This window comes from Ranitomeya imitator, chromosome 5 (assembly GCF_032444005.1).
Source record: "Ranitomeya imitator isolate aRanImi1 chromosome 5, aRanImi1.pri, whole genome shotgun sequence".
NCBI lineage: Eukaryota > Metazoa > Chordata > Amphibia > Anura > Dendrobatidae > Ranitomeya > Ranitomeya imitator.
In genome coordinates, this window is record NC_091286.1 from 267389779 (window position 1) to 267411852 (window position 22074).

Consider the following 22074-nt stretch of genomic DNA (forward strand, 5'->3'; position numbering starts at 1 on the left):
ATTCATGAACATGCTGCGTTTTTTCGCAGAAAAAAACGCAACATGTGCACAAAAATTGCGGATTGCATTCTATTAATAGGATGCTTAATGGATGCATTTCTTCGCGGTTTAATTGTGTTTTTATAGCGAGAAAAAAAACTCGAAAAATCTGGAACGCGTGCACACAGCCTAAAAATAATTTCACCTGGTGAATGACCAATTTGTTGTTTGCCCTGTCTGATTAATCGGAAAACAGGAGCTCTTAGGAATGCTCATCCAAGATAATGTTCACAGTACACAGCAGGGGCACATGTATAAGATTTAATCAGCCCAGGAACATTTTATTTAACCATATCCAATTGTGGAAATTATTATTATTCCAAGATCTATTGATTAAAATGAACTTTTGGTCCAGGGAAAACCTCTTTAAATGAAAAAATCTCTTTCAACTTCTGATCTGTGTTCTATGTTGTGCTCCAAATAAAATACGGCTATAAGAGGTTTCCAAACATTTTCGTACTTTTTTTCTATGCACTTTAAACATACTTAAACATTAAATTAAAAATTCTTACTTTGAGAAACCGATATTAATGCATTTTGTAATGACAACCGTGATATCTATGTGCATATGGTGATCCTGATTGCTAGATACTGTACATGAGAATCAATGATATGATTGAAACAACAGATTTCTACTCACCCCATCAGAATGATAAAGCAACAGACCGCTGGGTTGTAGTGTTTTGAAATTAAAACCTCCTTCAAAAGCATCAAATGGTGCCAGTTTTTGGCTGGACGCAACAAAGCTTTTTCCATTAAAATAAGCACTACGGGATATCTAGGGTTAAAAGAAGATAACATGCCATTCATTGTTTGTGCAGAGATTTTGATATGCAGATATTTAACACTTTGCCTTGAATTTTTATGTTTTTTTTTTTGACCAGTTAAAAATATATACTTCCAGGGCTGAGATGGGAATGGTGCTGTGCAAAGAAAACCTGTAAAGAGCTGCTGTGCTTGTTCTAGGGGTTATCATCAGAATAGGTCATCAGTATCAACCCGAGAATAGGAACAGCACAGCTCTGTTCCCTGTGTAGAACTGCAGCTCAGCCCCTCTGCTCTTCTACTATATTCACTTCTTACATTTGGGCTGGCACTGGAGATGAAAACAGCAATAGAACCACTACCGATCAGATATTGATGACTTATCCCAATGATAGCTTGATATCAATATCATAATGTTTGCGTAAAGAGAAACTGTCAGCAGAATTTCACCACCAAACTATATGTGAATGTAACTTTCTCATAGACTAGAGCAGCAAGACCTTTACACGGACCGTTAATTCCTTTATTACAGAGAAAATTAGGCATTTGAATTGATCTACAGATGAGGCTGAAGGACTATGGTAGATCTGAAATCAATGTCACTCCAGCTCTTTTCCTCTTCCGGTGCCACCTCCTACTGCTTGACTGACAGCTTCTAAGCTGAGTCACTACAGACAATGGAATCATGAGTCAAGTAGGAAGTGGCGGCACTGGACAGGGACTAAAACTGCAGTGACTGAATTGATATTCAAATGAAGCCGAAGGATTATGGTAGATCTGAAACAACTGTCACTCCAGCTCTATTCCGCATCCAGGCTGACCAACAGCCTCTATGCTGTGTGACTACAGACACAGTAGCCATCAGTTAAGCAGGAAAATGCGGCACTAGGCGGGTAGTAGAGCTGGAGTGACAGAGGCTTCAGATCTACCATAGTCTATCAACCTCATTTGCATATCAATTCAAACACTGATTTATCAGTAATGGAGGAACTGACAAGTAATATAAAGTTACTGCTGAACTTGTCTTAGATACTTGTCTATATAAATAGTGTGGTGTGAAATCTTGCCAACAGATTCCTTTTAAATATCTTTTAGCCTGCTTAAAAAAATTAATGGTTCTCCGCAATACATCATTTTGTGTAAATAGGACCTGGGCTGCAAAGAACAATGACATCCTATCTATTACTGATTGTTCTGGCTGCGTGGGAGATGTGGGAGTGCTCCAGGTTTTCGGGTTCTTGATGCAGCTATTCGGGAAGCGCTCTCGCTATTCAGATAAGGAGGGAGCCAAAGTTATTCACTCATCCATAATAAAAAAAAATGATGCCATAAGAATGTCATATGAATTTAAAAAGCAAAGAAGTAAAAATAGAGCACAGATGGAATACGGATGAAAAATCAATATATTATATTATGCTGTGCAGTGCCAGGGAGAATGTTGGACCTGCATATCCATACTTATACATTATCGTTTTACGATTAGAAGAATAATACTAGATTGAACATATGATAAATAAGCACTATTATGTCCAGACCACACAAAAACAATATTTTCTTCCACATAACTTATGATACAATGGTACGGCATCTTGTAACTTACTAATGACTCTTCGGGACATCCATAACTGATTCCAATAGTGTCTTGCTCTTCTAACAGATTGAAATCTTTCTTCTGGAATTGGAAACCTTTCATGCATCCTCGGAAGGCTAAGTCTGCAGCCAGGTGTGTCTGTATGCTGTGGAATATGGAGAAATAAATGTAAGAATACTGTATACTCAGTATAATGTATAGCCAGTGAGTCTGTAGGTGTGCCTGGGGCAAATATCCTTTTAGTTACCAAATGTTGCCATCCACGGTGTCTGTTCTGTTGTATATCTGCTGACTGCACCACATATGTTACACTAATAAAATGTAATAATGCCTAGTTATGATGAGAATGACTACTATTATGTGTCTATGTATTTGTTCCTAATTTTGTGCATGCAGATATGTTGCCTATTTTATCTGGTGTATGACTACTGTATCAGCGACAGCCACTAGATGTCACTTTTGTTCTAGACCATAAGGCTAAGGCTACACAGGGACTATGGCCGGGACACAGGTCACACAGCCAAAGATTGTTCTGTGCAGCTGTTATATCGCAGCATGATGACAGTCGATGGGCTTACATTGCGACTCCTAAAGTACTGCCAGAAGTTGGAGGTTGCAGGACTTTTTGCTATTTGTTTGTTGAGTGAGTCAGGGAGTTCTACTGCAGCTTGTTAGGGAGAAATCAGTGTGGGGAGTCGACCTACAGTATAACCCTGACAAGGAGCAGCAATGTATTGTCAATGGTGGCAGATCACATAGCTGTTATGGGACCCGTGAGTTGTGAGGCCCGGTTTGTAGCGACTGCCCACTGTCTGATGTCTACTCATTTCTCCTAACATCTGTCGTATATGTACAGCAGAAGTCAGGACTAGCTCTATGGAGTAGGCTCATGCCCTCAGATACTGTGGTGAACATCAATCAAGACATCTAAATGTTTAGACAGAAGATGACCTTCTTCCATCTCTATTTGGTCCTCACGACTTAATCATAGGAACCTGATTCTCATTGTCGTGGCATCTGGGAGCCAATGACGGAGTGCAATTTGGACCTTTACTTTGACGTTCCAGGATTTTGAATTACACCCCTGTCAAGAAGTTTGATAGATGTGTTGTGTTGAAGTTTTCAAAGCTGCTTTTGTAAGGTGAAATTAAAAAGCTGTGAATCTTCAATGAACAGTAGTTGGGTCAGAGAGACCATGTAGAGTCAAGCAAGGAAAAAAACTATGGAAGAGCTTAACAAGATCAAATCTGCTTTGAAGTGCCCTTTGGCCAGCAGATGTCAGGGGCTGGCATGATGGACTTGTGAATAAGATGCCACCAGAGACTGTTATTTATTTGGTTGAGTAGTGAAATTTTTTTATCTTTGCTTAGGAGACTTGTGATTAGGTTTGGTTGTTTGGTTGTTTGTTTCTCATATAGACTGTTGATTAAACTTGAATACTCTAACTACCAAATTCTTCGATGTCCTAGTAGTGCTACCATCACTCAATTCAGCCTATAAAACAACGCTAAGTATTGTGTCTGAGAGTATGACCCGTAAGCGCCATACCCCTTTAAAGTTTTTGCTTTGTTACTAGCCTTATGTCCATTGTCCATTACTGTGCCATTCCTAGATTGGGCAATCACTATCTATAACCTTGCTTCAGCGCCCTGACCATTACAAGTCTTCATCCAGAACACAATACTGTACTTCAGATACATGCAGGAAATCCTTGCACATCTTTCCTAATGGCGGACGCAGACAGAAGAGGGCCTCTATTGCCATCCAGTAGCTCATGATCGTGCACAATTCGGCCTGCTTTGGAGGTGCAGATGGCCCACTTACTACCTGGCCCCTTTACGGCTGCACAGGTTGTAGCAGTGGTGTGTCCGCCCTGATCTTATCTACTACTGAAATCATTTCAGTAAACCTAGAGTGACAATTTGTTGGCATACATTGGGGCCAATGTTTTGCATATAAATGTTTGTGTAGCTAAGCATTTCATGTGTGCAATATGCATTTTTTTCTTTACATGAAGATTTAATAACACTGTAGATTGATTTTCTTTCTGTAGAAGACTTTCTGTGATGTTTGGGTAGCTTTGATTTGCGATGACTAGAAATGTTGCTCTACTATTCAGAATGAAATGAAGGTACCTCTGCAGAATGTGTGAAGGAGCTCCTCCTATAAATATGTCAGTGAATGGAATTGAGGTCTTATCGTTGTCAACGCTCTTCACATGTTTTCTGTCAACCACCAAGATCATCTTCTTGGAATTGTGATAAATTACAGAAATCTGTAAAATGAAATAGATAATTTAATTGTCTATATTCACCATTTTACCATTAGGTTGATTGGAAAAAATGTTTTTTGGTACCACTTTTGTCCATAGCCTACGGGCCCAATTCAGCAAAGCTTTTTACACCGGTTTTCTGAAGAATGAAGCTTTGATCAGTGCCATAATTTACACATAACTTGAGGGTGTGCTAAAATTCTGCAACTTTTGGCTTTCTAAGCCATTTTTACCTTTCCCAGACAAAGTGATCCAGAGCGTATGTTAGATGGGGTGTGGTGACTGATGGTCATCAAATTTATGATGACTAGCAGCATTTGAACGCCACAAATCTTACTCCAGCAGGAACTGAGGTAAAACTTGTAGCGAGGCACACACACACAGGTGAGGGACACTTGTCTGATGGTCCTGATTTATGATGAGACATATGCCGCCTAGTGTAGAACTGCAGCTGTTCTCCAAGCAAGTAAATGGGGCTGAAATGCAATATCACACACCGACCATGGACAAATGTGACTTTTTTCTTTAAATCCTAGGCAATTATTTTAAGAGCTGGAGAACTATAAAATATCATAGTCTGAAATAATACCTCATGATATCTTGCATCATTGATCTGTGCTTTTCTCATTGAGTCATCTAGAAGAACTGGACCAGTACTGAATCCAAAGTCGTACAACAACCGCAGGTAGCCATCTTGGATTTCTAGACTAAAGAACTTAGTCTAGGAAAGAGTAAACAGGCATTTAGTAGAAAGGCAAAGTCTAATGTGAAATAATGAATCTAAGTGAACAAAACATTTACTTACTCCATTAACCATTAAGAAAATAAGAGCATTATCTACAGTTGTGCGAACTTCAATGTCAAAGCGAGTGACTTGGGTAAAGCGTCCTCTCTTTTCAATGTTGCGTATAACAGCATAACCAGAACCATCAAAAAAGTAACTGGCTGCACGACTTTGTGTGAAAGCCAACCTATTTCTGAACAGAAAAACAAGGAAATTGTTATAAAATTAGGAAGATGGTGTAAGTGATAACTGTATAAAATAAAGATGAAATGATACAAGTTTTGATTTGCATGTCTACAGGTGCTTTAAACCATTATAAGGATATGTCATAACATAACCGATCGGTGATGGACTGACTCCTGGGTCTGCCGTGGATCCTAAAAACAAGTCTGTGAAGACGCCACAGCATTTAAATGAATTCTCCACTATTAATATATTGATGATCAACACCCCCTCTGATTTGCAGTTATCAGCTCCAGAAAGAGCCAGATGTGAGCAGTTACAGGGGTAGAACCCAGCTCATTAGCACTTTTTAGTAGCTTCTGACGGGTACTGAAGTTATGGAGCTGTGCTGTATTGTTCTGTACACTATTTGTGTCTAGGCGCTGCAAGGTAAAAGATGATCATTAGGGGTATCAGGTGTTGGATATCTCATCAATGTAATAGTAGCAGAAAAGCCTTTTAATTAGCACTATGGTATCATTATTCTAAAGCTTTGGTGTTAAATATCTATCCAGACCTGCTCCAGTGACATCTGCCTCTGTAGCCATGCTCTGCCATATTCATCCTGCTAGAGGCACTTGTGATAGAAGAGATGTTGTGGCTAACATGACTTGGCGGCACAGGCTCTGTGTAGCCAGATATAATGGCATGACTAGGACCCGTGGTGCAGATCAGTCAGGCAGAATGGGTGTTTGAGCTGTCCAGTAGATCAGAATGTGTAATCGGCTCTCTACTGCGGCCTCACCCTACTTAAACTGCGCATTATTAATTGTTTCACTTCTGGTTTTCTGAGCTTGAGCCTGATCCAACTTGTGACTCTTATCTTTGTTTTGTTCGGAATCCCTCCTGACTCTGACCCCAGCTAGGCTGACAGCTTCGACTGACCACCTGGTATCTTACCCCGACTATAATTCTGACTATGGTTTTGTCTCTTGATTTGGTCCTTTCTCTGTCTCGCTTATTATTGAAATGGCTACCTTGTCCACCCTATCCTCAGGCTCACTTCTCTAGTCAGCAGCTTCTCCATGGATGAAAGCCGGTGGACCCCACATTAACTCCAGTTGCCTGTGTATGGATTAAAGGGTGAAGGCTGGGGTTCCTCTGCGATCGGCTAGATGAAGTGGCTTGAACAAAGTGTGTCCTATGTAGCCTTTTTGGGCTGGCGGCTTCTGACAGACTTTACATTTGGTCAGACCCTTACCAAATGCTGTCACTTTTTATGTTGGTATAACCCTTTTGAAATGCTCATTAGAATAGTACAAAATAAAATAAATAAGAAAGAAACAAATATTCATGTATGTGTACATTTCAGTTGATATATAAATCTAGCGCCGCTAAATGGGCGCTGAGTGTGCTCCTCGGGATATGCATAGAGGCATATCTGCGATTAGAATGGTGGTGAAACAGTGACTGGCAGAATTGTAAGTGGCCGATATGTGTCGCAGAAGGAGTCTGCGTGGTAAGTCTGAAGTAATGTTGTTGTTCTGGGACCTGTAGTCCTACAAGTAAATTGTGTTGTTTGTATAGTTGTGAAGGGAGACTTACTGGGCTAGTTATGAGAGATGGGCGGGTCGAACTAGCCACACACACACACACACTCCAACCTGTGGGAGTGGTTACAGCTTCATAATGTGACCAAGGTGTGGGTCACATGGTCGCCGAGTGTGGACCTGAATGGTCTAGGCTGGAAGGTCCTGAAGAGCACGTGGTGGGGCTTTGGATCTGGTGGCCTGGGGTGTTGGACAGACGTCCTGGATAGCACCCGGACAGGTCACATGCCTGTGTGCTGGACGGTCCCCGGTAGGGACAGACGTCCTGAATAGCACACTGAGTAGCTTGTGTTGGAAGTCCTGGGAGTAGGCTTCCTGAAGAGCACAGCCTGTGTTGGATGTCCTGGGAGTAGGAGTCCTGAAGAGCACATGCCAGTGTGTTGGACGGTCCCAGGTGGGATGGACGTCCTGAATAGCGCACAGTGAGACTGTGGCCCTGGACGGTCTGTGTTGGAAGCTCCTGTGAGTGGAGTCTTCCTAGAGCACCTGCGAGACCGTGGACCTGGTCTGTGTTGGGGAAGCTACCGACCTTTGGTGGCTCTGGACTAAATGATGTGTGCTTGCCAGGCAAGTTGGTGAACCTCGTAAAGCAGCTTCCCTGAGAGAGAGAGGACTGACAGCAGGTCAGCGTGTGGAGCAGGAGCTCCAGAAAGGTAACACCCAGGAAGGGGGGCTATCATAATGGCAGAGACGTATCTGCCAGTGGAACAGACTATTGGTGCTTGTTGTGTTCGATGGATAGTGATGAACTGTGCGGTCTCCCACGGTAACTGGATGAAGGACACCCCTGGGAACTAGTCAAGGAGGGCTGGTGGGTGTAGTGTCTGAACTGTGAGTTAAAGCCATATATGAAATATCTGAGTCAAAGCTGCAACTTAATGTTACTGGTTGGTGCCTGTTGTGTTCTATGGAGTTTATAACGAACTGTGCATAACCCAGTTCATGATGCTATAATATACCGCATGGACTGTATTTGTGTTAAAAAATGTGTCTATGTGACTGAATCCCATTGCTAAGTGAGTGTCCCCCTACACATGCAATAAGAAAAGACATTCAGTGATGAATAACCTAAAAATGAACCTAGTCCAAGCAATGACATCTTACCTCCGACAGGGTGGTGTTGTAACTGTATTTATGTTATATTTGTTCCGGAAATTGTACAAACTGATAACTTCATCATTGACAGATGCGAGCTCCAGACAACCCACAAAGCTTGGTAGGTTCAAACTGTCTGGAAGCTGAAAAAAAACAGCAAACATGTGTAAATACTTCCAGATATATACCAGTTGCTCATAAATCTGTCTGTATTGGTTATCTGTGACATGTACAAGAGAGCTGTCATCTATCCATTGGGAAAAAGGGTATCTGACTATTAGCTTATAATAAATCAATATACTTGAGATGATGGTCATTGAAAATGAGATCTCTTAAGGTAACCATACAGCTTAGGAAGCTGTCTGCCAAATGAGAAATTTGATGAAAGTTGTCTTTCCTTACATCCTCCTGCAAATGAATACGGTATGTTTATTAGACTAGCATGCATGTACTTTCAACAGCGAGTGGGAAGTAAGACTTGGCAATACAATCTAGATGGGAAAAAAGGGTTAAACTCTTGATAAAAGGTATCATGTAGAACAATATCTACACTATGTCCACCCCAGAGAAAGACCAAAAAAGTAGGGAGATAGAAGTGTAATAATCTCTTTATTCACAATTAGATAGAAACAGTACATATACAGTGGCATGTAAAAGTTTGGGCACCACTGGTCAAAATTACTGTTATTGTGAATGGTTAAAGGGAACCTGTCACCCCGAAAATCGCGGGTGAGGTAATCCCACCAGCATCAGGGGCTTATCTGCAGCATTCTGTAATGCTGTAGATAAGCCCCCGATGTTACCTGAAAAAGGAGAAAAAGACGTTATATTATACTCACCCAGGGGCGGTCCCGCTGCTGGTCAGGTCGGATGGGCGTCTCCGGTCCGCTCCGGCGCCTCCTATCTTCTTTCCATGACATCCTCTTCTGATCTTCAGCCACGGCTCCGGCGCAGGCGTACTTTGCTCTGCCCTGTTGAGGGCAGACAAAGTACTGCAGTGCGCAGGCGCCGGGCCTTTGACCTTTCCGGCGCCTGCGCACTGCAGTACTATCCTCTGCCCTCAACAGGGCAGAGCAAAGTACGCCTGCGCCGGAGCCATGGCTGAAGATCAGAAGAGGACGTCATGGAAAGAAGATAGGAGGCGCCGGAGCGGACCGGAGACGCCCATCGGACCTGACCAGCAGCGGGACCGCCCCTGGGTGAGTATAATATAACGTCTTTTTCTCCTTTTTCAGGTAACATCGGGGGCTTATCTACAGCATTACAGAATGCTGCAGATAAGCCCCTGATGCTGGTGGGATTACCTCACCCGCAATTTTCGGGGTGACAGGTTCCCTTTAAGCAAGTTGAAATTAAATGATCTCTAAAAGGCCTATAGTTAATGATAAAACACTTCCTTTGTATTTTAGGCAACGAAAAAAAATTGTCATTTTTTACATTTTAAAAATTACAAAAAGGAAAATGGGCTGATGTAAAAGAATGAGCATCCTTGGAGATTTGTGAGCTCAGATACATTTAACCAAGGTTTCAGACTTTAATTAGCCTGTTAGGGTTATGGCTTGTTCACGATCATTGTTGGGAAAGGTCAGGTGATGAAAATTTTCCAGCTTTATAAAAATCCAACCTCCCATAAAATTGTGCCTTAAAAACAGCAGCCATGGGTTCTTCTAAGCAGCTGCCTAGCACTGTGAAAATGAAAATAGTGGAGGCCCACAATGCAGTAGGAGGCTATGATAGCTAAGCATTTTTTTCAACTTGACCTTTTCTCAGTTTGAAATTAAATTAAGAAATGGCAGTTAGCAGGAACAGTGGAGATCAAGATAAGGTCTGGAAGATCAAGAAAAATTTCAGTGAAAGCTGCTTGTAGGATTAAATCAGAATCCCTCACTTGATTGCAAAAGACCTTCATAAAGATTTAGCAGACTCTAGAGTTGTGGTACATTGTTCTACTGTTCAGAGACATCTACACAAATATGGCCTTCATGGAAGAGTCATTAGAACAATAAGAATTGAAAAACTTGTCTGGCTACAAAAAAGGATATACAAGCTGTGATACTTTCAAAAGGGGGTGCTGCTAGGTATCATCCATGCAGGGTGCCCAAACTTTTACATTAGCCCTTTTTCCTTTTTGTAATTTTTAAAATGTAAAAGACGAAAATATATACATGTTTTGTCTAGAATACAAAGGAAATGTGTCATCTTTAACTTTATGCCTTTTAGAGATAATTTCATCTTCAACTTGCTTAAGGGTTACTGTGCACAATAACAGTAATTTTTACCAAGGGTGCCAAACTTTTTACATGTCATTGTAGAAATAGTGGACATTGCAATCTGCTAAAAATATAAGGAGACTAACAATTACCCCACTGTATTCATTCTCCTAGGATACCCAATAGTTAGTTAATGCAATGGCAAAAAGTGCTATAAGGTTAAATTTATAAATCTATCTAAATCTATTAGTAATGAGCGAGCTTGCTCGGGTGCTATCCGAGTATCTCTGGCGTGCCCGAATAATATGTTTGAGTCCTCATAGCTGCATTTTACATGGCTGTTAGACAGCCTTCTACACATGCGAGGACTGCCTAACAAACAGGCAATCCCCACATGTGTTGCGGCTGTCTAACAGCCGCAGGGATTCGAACATATTATTCGAGCACGCCCGAGATACTTTGTTAACACCCGAGCTTGCTCGGATAGCACGATATCTGCTCATCACTAAAATCTATATATCTATTATCCATGGATCTCGAAGTAAAAAACTGCGACCTGATAAATCACCATATACAATATCTGAGGTAGTTACCATAATCAAATGGCATGAGATATATACAAGTTCACATAGAATTAATGATTAATTGGTGATATAATCTGTAGCTTTACATCAAGAATAAAAAGATCATCGTGACCGGTCACCTGACCGCGACGTCATCGAAGGTCCTTCACTCACTGCATTCTTAGGGACGGAGGCAGACGTTCGCAGCGGTGACAGCCAGGGTCCTTCGGAGGGGTGAGTATATCCATATTTTTTATTTTTATTCTTTATTTTTTACATGAATATGGATCCCAGGGCCTGAAGGAGAGTTTCCTCTCCTTCAGACCCTGGGAACCATCCAGGATACCTTCCGATATTTGTGTCCCATTGACTTGCATTGGTATCGGGTATTGGTATCGGCGATATCCGATATTTTTTGGATATCGGCCGATACCATCCGATACCGATACCTTTGAATATCGGAAGGTATCGCTCAATACTATTAATGAACCATTTCACAAATAAATCATTTTATTTTTGCACTTGTGATCAATGATTGTGCCATGCTAACATTTATCGGTACTGATAAATTTACAGTTAATATCGTTCATACCTTAAATCCTTGAGGCACACCACCAACATAGAAGACTGTGTTTTCGGGTTCTAGGTCAAGCAATGAATCACTCCCAGCAGCTTCTCCTTTCTTAATGAATTTCTCCTCAGCAGTACTGCTCTCACTAGGTATAGTTAAAAGAACTTTGCCATGTCTTCCCAATCTGTGAGAAAGAGTTAATATTAATATCACATCATGGTGGTATAACAAATATCACAGTAACAACAAGTATTTTTCCTTAAGTTAATAGCAAAGTAGAACTCATTCAATTACCTTTTTTTTATAAATTTTATTAAAATAAAATCTACGCATAGAATATATTAAATACATACTGCTATCATTTCACATTTGACTGATACTACTCTGTACATAAATTTATACTATGTGTCACAACTCATTAGAACCCACATTAAATTACAAACAGGCATAAGCAGATGGGCTGTGACGCAATTCTGTAATTCTATGCGACCGTGAAGAAGGCCATGTTAGCGAAACGTTGGCCCTATTTTCTGCACAGATCTACTTGCTGATGCTATGAAATAAATGCTTCTTTTTTTGTTTGAATTTGGGAGTGGTTTTATCTAAGCTGAATTGATATATCTACCATTGAGAACCCAATCAATTTCACTGAGAGAGTGCCTACCATTTCCTTCCACTATTATATTAAGGCATAAAAAGGAGCATGACTTCTGCATGGGGGCACAAATGAGTCACCATTACTGCGTGGACTTGGAAAGGGGTGTGGTGCACTGTTAGTTGTGGGGCACAAAACTGGTGTATGACAATGGGGAGTTAGAATTATCATTGTGCATGGCAGTAAGGAGTTTATTAAGTGATGATTAAGATCGATTTAAATTTCTGTGGGTTACATTATGCAGAAACAAGAAATGGATGGATTTATTTTCATGGCGTTGTGGCCAAGATGGAGAAGAACAGGGGTAATGAATAAATACAATGGAGGAAATCACCATCGAGTCACTGGATTTATCTGTACATTATAGACATAATGTATATGGGTAGAGGGGGCGGTCCAGAGCCAAAAGTTCCACTGGGGTCCATAGGGCCCTAGTTATTCCCCTGCACATGTTAAGAATTCTTGAAGGATGTTACTTATTGTCATTCATTATCTGGGCATTGTTGGAATCTAAGTTTACTTGAGGCACTTTGATTAGAAATACTGCATGTTATGGAAATATCTACTCAATAGTACTCAGATGAACTTTCAGTAGGACTTATAGCATCCATATCAGTCTTTAATTTAAGAGGTAGAACGATTATTAGGTGACAGGTTAAGGCACATACATCACACTCTGTTGGAAGAAGTGGGTATGTGAATTAACAGTGTTTTTCCACATGTATATTTTATTATCCCTTGTTTGTATAGTATTGTGCATTTGTTGGATTTGTTACCTTTCTATTTTCAGCAGACTGAAGTATGATGGCCATGTACTCACAGGCTTGGAGTCCAATGGAATCTCAACATCTCCTTTTCCCAGGTTGTACACATACACAAGATTGTTGCGCTTAATTGCTAGGCCCATGTAATCTGATTTGGCCTACAAAAAGGTAAATATATAAGTAAAGGTAATAGAAGGTCTTAATAATTCATTAAAAGTAAATAGCAGAATTCACATTTTCATCAAATAAATCAGAAGCAAAATGATAACATCTCATAATAAAACATTTTGACAGGCCATCAACGTTAATTTTGAGCTTTTTTCATGACATGAGGTAACAGTGCCAGTGACTCAATGACCATGCTTCTACCTTTGCTTTTTAGCATTTCACTAATATGAAACAGGAAAGAAATATATCTTGGTACCGTGTTAGCCAGTGGATAGAAAAATATTTAGAATTGAGAGTCCTCAGTGGTTGATACCTTTTAATGGCTAACTGAAAAGATGGTAACAAATTGCAAGCTTTCGAGACTACACAGGTCTCTTCATCAGGCAAAAACTAAAACAAATTCTGAAGAATCACATATTTATGCACAACATAGTATAGGAAAAATGTTGTGCATGAATATGTGATTCTTCAGAATTTGTTTTAGTCTTTGTCTCTTTGATGAAGAGACCTGTGTAGTCTCGAAAGCTTGCAATTTGTTACCATCTTTTCAGTTAGCCATTAAAAGGTATCAACCACTGAGGACTATCAATTCTAAATATTTTACTAATATGAAAGACATTTTTTGCAGCCATATGTCCTTCAACATCAATGGTCAAATTTGAAGTGCTTTTCTACAAGTGAGGCTATGTGCACACATCTGGAATTGCCGCTGAAATTTCCACAGCAATTCTGCAACTCCCTGCCGCGGGTATAACGCATGCGGAATTGGCATGTGTATTCCCGCAAAACACTAGCGTTTTGCAAGTTTTATTAGCTTGCAGAATGCTAGCGTTTTCTGTAACATCACTTGGAAAGCTGATTGACAGGTTGGTCACACTTGTCAAACATAGTGTTTGTGCAAGAAAATGAAGGTATCCAGCTCAGGAAATAAAATCAAAAGTCTTTATTTGGACAAATTTAAAAAGTAAGCTGCTTGACAAACCAAGGCATACTGGAGGAGGGAATGTCTTGAATAACTGGACGCATTTCGAACACGTATAGTGCTCTTAGTCCTCAGTTTTTGAAACTTTCATGGGGGAGGAGGTGCCAGCAACAAGCAGTCTGGACATGGAGGTGGGGGGCAAGGGACGCAGGGTACAAAAGAAAAGAACGGAAGATGTTGGCAATTTAATGATGGGCAATATAAATATGGGAACACCTGTAAATTTAAACATGCGTGTTCCCACTGCAATGGGGCCTCCCATGGAGCGTCCAAATGTTTAAAAAAAGCAAAGGGAAAGCCATTGGTGGGTGGCGGTCAAGGGGGAGATGCCAGTTAGGCTTCAAGAGGTGGCCCCTTATCTAAGTAGGTACCCGGATAAGGTGAAGGCGGGGGTTGTTTTGAGGCTTTTTTTGAAGGTTTTATGATTCCTTCCCCTAACCACACGGTCCCCTTTTCCATTAAGAATTTGAGGTCAGCAGGATTGCATGCCGAGGTGGTTAGCGCTAAGTTGAAGAAGGAGGTGGAATTGCGTAGAATGGCGGGGCCATTTCGTTGCTTGGCAGTTGAAGGGGTGATTGTTTCCCCATTAGGGGTTGTGCCTAAGAAGGAACAGAACAAATTTTGGTTGATTCATCATTTGTCATATCTGAAAGGTCGGTTAATGATGACATCGCTGAGGAGTTATGCTCCGTAGTGTACACATCGTTTGATGCGGCGGTGCAATGGGTTCGGCGGTATGGTGGGGGGGCTTTGCTGGCTAAGACAGATATTGAATCGGGCTTCAGATTGCTTCCGGTGCAACCTAATAGTATTCCTTTGCTGGGTTGTTTTTGGAACGGAGGTTTTTGTTTGGACAGATGTTTGCCGATGGGCTGTTTAATTTCCTGTTTGTTGTTTGAGACATTTAGTACTTTTCTTGAATGGGTGGTTAGGGACATTGCCGGAGTTTCCTCCATCATTCATTATTTGGACGATTTTTTGTTTATAGTCCACCGGACTCTGTATTATGCAGGAATTCATTGACCACCATGGAGTGGGTGGCAGGGCGTTTCGGTGTGCCTTCGACAAGGGAAAAGACGGAAGGCCCTAGCACAGTTTTAAGGTTTCTTGACATTCTTATTGATTCGGAGAGTAAGGAGTGTAGGTTACCGGAGGATAAGCTGTTGTTGCTTAAGCAGGAAGTGCAGAGAATTGGGAGACTTCATAAGGTGACATTGAAGGAGTTGCAGTCGTTGTTGGGCCGTTTAAATTTTGCTTGCCGGATCATGCCCATGGGCAGAATTTTTTGCCGTAGATTGTCTGCGGCGACAGAAGGAGTTCAGGCAGCACACCATTTTGTCCATTTAAATAAGGAGCATAAGGAGGATCTGGTTGTTTGGCAGTGTTTTTTGGAGAATTGTAATGGAAGATTGTTGATTCAGCATGAGACTTTGAATGATTTCAATTGTGACATTCACACTGGTGGGGTTGGTTATGGTGCTTATTGTGGTGGTAGGTGGAGTGTTGGGTTGTGGCCGGAATGGTGGTGCCAAAATGGCTTTACCAAGAATCTTGCACTGCTAGAGTTATTCCGAATTGTGGTGTCGGTCTTGGTTTGGGGTGACATGTTTAAAAATTTGGAGGGTCAGGTTTCATTGTGATAATTTGGGTGTGGTCTCGGTGATCAACAGCCTGTCTTCTTCTTCCCTCCTGGTGATCAGTTGGTGAGGGAGTTAGTGCTGCAGTGCCTGGAATTGAATGCCTGGATTTCTGCAGTACATGTACCAGGTGTTCAAAATTCTATAGTAGATGCTTTATCTCGTTCGCAGTGGGAACATTTCTGGGAGTTGGCGCCAGACGCGGAGGCCTCAGCAGCAGGATGCCCTTCACATTTGTGGCAAATTGTTGCGGACGAGGAGGACGGTTGATACAAGATTCAGTTACAAGCCAGACATGGTCAGCTTATGAATCAGCATGGCAAATATGGGAAAGCTGGTTGGGTCAGTGGGGACCGGTGGAGTCTGACGGTGATTGGACATTGGCGGTGTTGTTTTTGGTAGGCAAGGCTACTGAATGGGGTTGGTCTGTTTCAAAGGTGAATACATTTATTGCCGGCCTGCCTTTCAGTTTTAAGCTGTGGGGGTCTGTGGATATTACAATTTTTTTTTTTTATAAAACAGGCGTTGAAGGGTTTTCGGAGTGGCAACAGGAGTTTTGATAAGCGCAGACCCATTTTGTTCAGCATGCTGGAGAAGTTGGGTGGTATGGTTGAGAGTATTTGTTGTTCTCATTTTGAGTTGGTGCTTTTTAGGTTGGCTTTTTCTTTGGCGTTTTTTGGGGCTTTGCGACGGGGTGAGCTGGTGTCTCCCAATAAAAACAGGGCTGGGGGTTTGTTAGCGGAATATGTTGAGTTTTGGGCGGGAGGTATTGCTTTTTCGATAAGGCATTCCAAAACTGATAAGTTGGGCAGGGGTAAGCAGGTCGTGGTAGGGAGGGTTGATGGGTGTTTGATGTGCCCACAGCGTTGTTTGGAGGCAGGGAGTTTGGGCCCATTGTTATGTCATCGGGGAGGGGGGGGGGCATTTTTGTCACTTTTCAATTTACAGCAGTCTTAAAAATGGGGTTGGTAGACTTGAGCTTCAACCCTAGTAGTTATGGGTCGTACTCTTTTAGAATTGGTGCTGCGTCGGAGGTGGATGGTTTGGGATTGGGAGCTGAGGTAATTAAATGAATTGGCAGATGGAGTTCGAACCGTTATTTGAATTACGTACATCATTAGGTACTTTGGGGCTGGTAATTTTATGCTTGTCTTTAATTGTTGTTATGTTTTTTCAGGTCGGACTCCCTTATTGACCTGGATTTTTGGACATTCCTTCGTGTATTGGGCTGAGCTTCGAGCCGACGCTAGATCGGATCGTAGGCAATTAGATTTTAGTCGGGATAGAGTGGTCATTACATGGTGAGCGTTTAGAGGTATGTTGTGGATGTTGTGGAGCAGAGCATTGTTGGAGTTTGCCCAGGCCGCTCATTTGGATAGAGCGCCAGATATTTTCATTGTGCATCTGGGTGGGAATGATTTGGGAACGAAACCAGCTAGGGAATTGATTAGAGATATTCGTTTTGATTTTTTGAGATTATGGGTATCTTTTCCAGGAGTGTTGACAGTGTGGTCAGACATCGTGCCAAGGAGGAAGTAGAGGGTGGCATGGTCTCTAAAAGGAATTAATAGGGCCAGGGTAAAACTGAATCGGGCGGTGGCGAGTTTTGTATCTAGGAATGGGGGTATTTCTGTAAGGCATTTTGATTTGCAATCTGGGATTGGTAATTTTTGGAGGGAGGACGGTGTTCATTTGAATGACATAGGTATTGATTTGTGGGCGTATGCAATACAAGAAGGGGTTGAGAGGGCGTTGGTGGTGGTGGGGCACTCACAAGCCTGAGGTGATCAGGGCTGTTCGTGGTTGGCGGGGGTGGGGTTCTTGGAGTTGACGATGTTTTATTGGGGGAAGGAAAGTGCAGGAAAATTGTCAGAATCTTTCAGGAAGCCGGAGTGGAAAGCCCACCCACCCTCCCCTTTTTTAGACTGGTTCTGTGTTGGGGTTGTGGCTAAAATTTTTAAAATACAATTCCATTCGAGGGGTATGTGGTGGTTTTACATTGTCACAGTGGCAAGTTTGGCGGGGGAGGAGTTCTTGGAGTTGATGATGTTTTATTGGGGAAGGAATTGTATGTTTAATTACGATAAGTTAATTGGCTGTTGGGTTGATCTAGCTTTTGGTTACGGGCTCTGGACGGAGATTGACCTCGGGAGCTTTGGGGTTTGTCTGCCCAAAAAGGGTTACATGGTGCCCTCGAGCTGGTGGTTACGGCTGAGGGTAAAAAAGTCTTGGTTCAATTTTTTGTTGTGGTTTTTGCTTATAGTAAGCCAGATCTTTTAGCTCCAAGAACCCTCCCCTCAAGTTTTTGCATATGTATTGTTATACATGTTATGTCATTGTTTGTTAATAAACTGGCCGCTGTGGCCGATTTATCCAAAGAATTTAATGTGTTGTGTTTTTATTGTTTAATAAGTGTTGGGGGGAAGTTTGTTAGATACAGGATGGTGGGGTGAGAAGTTGGTATGCAGGAAAACCCATATTGGCCATACGCAGTCATGAGCCCCCTTATCTGATCATGTACTCCATCTTGGAAAGAAAAAAATACATGTACACTGTGTTCCAAATTATTATGCAAATTGGATTTAAGTGTCATAAAGATTTAATTGTTTTGTTTTTCAAATAAACTTGTGGATGGTATTGTGTCTCAGGGCTTAATTGATCACTGAAATCAATCTTAAGCACATGTGATAATTAGTTTTCCAGGTGATTCTAATTAAAGGAAAACTACTTAAAAATGGTGTTCCACATTATTAAGCAGGCCAAAGGTTTCAAGCAACATGAGAAATAAAAAGGATCTCTCTGCTGCTGAAAAGCGTTAAATAGTGCAATGCCTTAGACAAGGTATGAAAAAATTAGATACTTCACAAAAACTTTGTGATCATCATACTGTCAAGAGATTTGTGACTGAAACAGAGCACAGACAGAGTTCATGCAGATAAAGGCATAATGAGGAAGGTTTCTGCCAGACAAATTCATTGGATTAAGAGAGCAGCTGCCAAAATACCATTACAAAGCAGCAAACAGTTATTTGAAGCTGCTGGTGCCTCTGGAGTCCCTCGAACCTCAAGGTGTATGATCCTTCAAAGGCTTGCTGTGGTGCATAAACCTACTATTCGGCCACCCCTAAAAAGTGTTCATGAGCAGAAACATTTGCAGTGGCCCAGACATACATGAAGACTAATTTTCAAACAGTCTTGTTTACTGATGAGTGTTGAGCAACCCTGGACGGTCCAGATGGATGGAGCAGTGGATGGTTGGTGGATGGCCACCATGTCGCAACAAGGCTGCGACGTCAGCAAGGAGATGGAGAAATCATGTTTTGGGCCGGGATTATGGGGAAACAGCTGGTAGGGCCCTTTAAGGTTCCTGAAGATGTGAAAATTACCTCTGTAAAGTAAATAGCGTTTCTGACTGACAACTTTCTTCCATGGTCTAAAAGCAGAAACGTGCCTTCAGGAGCAAAATCATCTTTAAGCATGACAATGCACCATCTCATGCTGCAAATAATACCTCTGAGTCATTGGCTGCTATGGGCATAAAAGGAGATAAGCTCATGGTGTGGCCACCATCTTCCCCTGACCTCAACCCTATAGAAAACCTTTGGAGTATCTTCCAGCACAAGATCTATGAGGGTGGGAGGCAGTTCACATCAAAACAGCAGCTCTGGGAGGCTATTCTGACTTCATGCAAAGACGTACAGCAGAAACTCTCCAAAAACGCAAGAATGCAAGAATTGTGAAGGTGATATCAAAGAAGGGGTCCTATGTTAACATGTAACTTGGCCTGCTAGGATGTTTTGGAGTTAAATAGCTTTTTTGTTCAGTGAATGTGACCCCCTAATGTTGCAAATTCCACAAATGAGCATTTTCAGTTCTTTAAAACAATAATAAAATAATTTGGAACAGTGCATTTTGAGTTGTTATTCATTTTGGAGATTATACTGTTATCATTGGGAGGTTTCTTCAGTAAAATTTGATGTATACTCTAACAGGTGATGACTTTTATTAGACTGACTGTCATTTGCACCGACCATTTAGGAAAATCCGAGAAAAATGTCATCTGCATAATAATTTGGAACATAGTGTAGAAAGAAACTAAAATGAATTTAGGATAGATAAATATAAATCCTGCTCTCACAGGGTGAATAACGGCTTAGTTTATCATTTTCTACATTGAGATGCCTTTGGTTGACTGAAAGTTTATAGAAAACAACCCCTTTAATGTTTCTCAGCATTTTAAAACATGCAAATTACAGCTTTTAAAGTGCTACTAAACTTTTGAAACTTTTTTAAAACTTTAATTTCCTAAAGATCAGTGTGGTTCAGGATTTCAAACCCCCACCGATCTCTCAAAGGAGAAGTGAAAAGCTCTTACCTGAGCAAGGTCACAAATCAGAGTACAGATTCAATAGAAAGTCTAAGGCCCTGACTCATTAAAACTGGGGTTTCATACATCAGTCTTGGGGTATGTGCACACGTTGTGGATTCTCTGCGGATCCGCAGCGTTTTTTGAGGTGCAGAAACGCTGCAGATCCGCAATTGATTTACAGTACAATGTAAATCAATGAGAAAAAAAAAATGCTGTGCACACTTGGCGGAAAATCTGTTGTGGAAACGCTGCGGTTTAAAAGAAGTAGCATGTCACTTCTTATTTGTGAATCTGCAGCGTTTTTGTAGCCATTCCATTATAGAAAAATGCAGCAAATCCACAAGAAAACTGCAACAGAAACGCACAAAAAACGCTGCGGAACCGCACAAAAACCGCGACAAATCCACAGGTGCGTTTTCTGCCAGGAGAGGCAGAATCTGCACCAGAAATTCCTAAGGCTAATCGGCAACATGTGCACATAGCCTTAATGAGGGGTGAGCAGAAATAAGATGCTCATATTTCATTAAAGGTGTAAGACACGTAATGAATTTGGTGTATCTTATCAGTCGCGTGCGCCTCCATGTCCCTCATCAGCAATGTTCCTTCAGTCAGGGACTATTGATGAATTTGATGGGTTGGAACTTGGCATATCCACGCCATAACCCACCCTCCTCCTCAGCTTCCACCATTTTAGAAGAGCTGGAAAAATTAGTGTGGAAAAGCCAAAAGTTGCAAAAAAAATGTACGTAACTCAGCATCAAGCAAAAATTTTGTTGCTTTTCAACGTATTTTTCTTCAATTTTCTGACGAAAACTGTTTGAAGAATCAGAGCCTAAGACTTTCTATACAAATCTGTACTTTCTATTGAAGTCTGCGCCTTTTTATTCAACCTGAACACTGCTTTATGACCGGCAAGAGCAGTGCTCTGTAGCCTCCCGAGTTGTAAGCTTATTAGTAGTCTTTTCGATAAACAGTGGTTGTCATACTACCCAGGTCGTAACTGATCTAAAGGGAATTATAGTCCCGAATAAATATTAAAAAAATTCTAAAATTTCGTTACTCTTTAAGGTACGTTATTGGTAATAAAATATATATTTTTACTATTGTACATAAAAAAAATTGTTTCTGGGATGGCCACAAAATATTAGAATGAAAAAATATTTTCTAGAAATAAGTGAATTAAAAATCCATTACAGAAAATTCTAAGATAGTCAGTCTTCTGAACAGAGAGAAAACCTGAACCCTGTGATAAGGTTTTGCTGTATATTTATACCTGTTCTTTTTATTGCGTAGCTACAGTAGATCTCATACCACAAGCCATGGATTTATTTTCATCCTAACTTAGTCAATGCAAACAAGAGAATAAATAGTTAATGGGCACTTACATTTTTGTGCCCCAGATACATAATAAATCTGTCTTGTTGGCGTGGCTCTGGATTTATGTACATGCTGATAGAGGAGTAAGCTTTCAGGTCAGCTACACTTGTTTTCATGTTCACATTAACTGCTGATTTGCCTTCAAACTTCATTGATACTTGAACCTTGAATGAGAAAGACAGAACACACATGGTCAATAAGGGGCTGAAATAAGAACATATTAGTTTGTCCCTCAGGGAATTGGTTATTATACAAAGCACTTATCAATACACATTTGCAGTTCTCATCCTCCCAAATACATTAACAAGTAGTAATATACTTATGTATTGATTGTATATTCTTTGGAATGGTCACAACCATTATCCTCTTCTATCGGTACACACGTTTATAACAATACCACCACAGCATACATTAATCACATTTTAGAAAGTACAATAATGCATAAACTAAAATCCAAAGGT

The 22074-nt window shown here is 41.1% G+C and overlaps 1 protein-coding gene across 2 annotated transcripts in view; it reads right to left on the bottom strand.

Annotated features, from left to right (window-relative positions):
* LAMA4 (laminin subunit alpha 4) overlaps positions 1–22074 on the bottom strand; it is a 188765-nt gene that overhangs the window by 23278 nt on the left and 143413 nt on the right. For both annotated transcript variants that reach the window (XM_069726155.1, XM_069726154.1), the window contains exons 21-29: positions 21622–21777; positions 13094–13239; positions 11684–11846; positions 8328–8461; positions 5473–5644; positions 5257–5388; positions 4531–4670; positions 2405–2540; positions 680–817 (exon numbers count right to left, since the gene is read on the bottom strand). In XM_069726155.1, the coding sequence (XP_069582256.1) occupies positions 680–817; positions 2405–2540; positions 4531–4670; positions 5257–5388; positions 5473–5644; positions 8328–8461; positions 11684–11846; positions 13094–13239; positions 21622–21777 (1317 nt within the window). The remainder of the gene's footprint in view (positions 1–679; positions 818–2404; positions 2541–4530; positions 4671–5256; positions 5389–5472; positions 5645–8327; positions 8462–11683; positions 11847–13093; positions 13240–21621; positions 21778–22074) is intronic.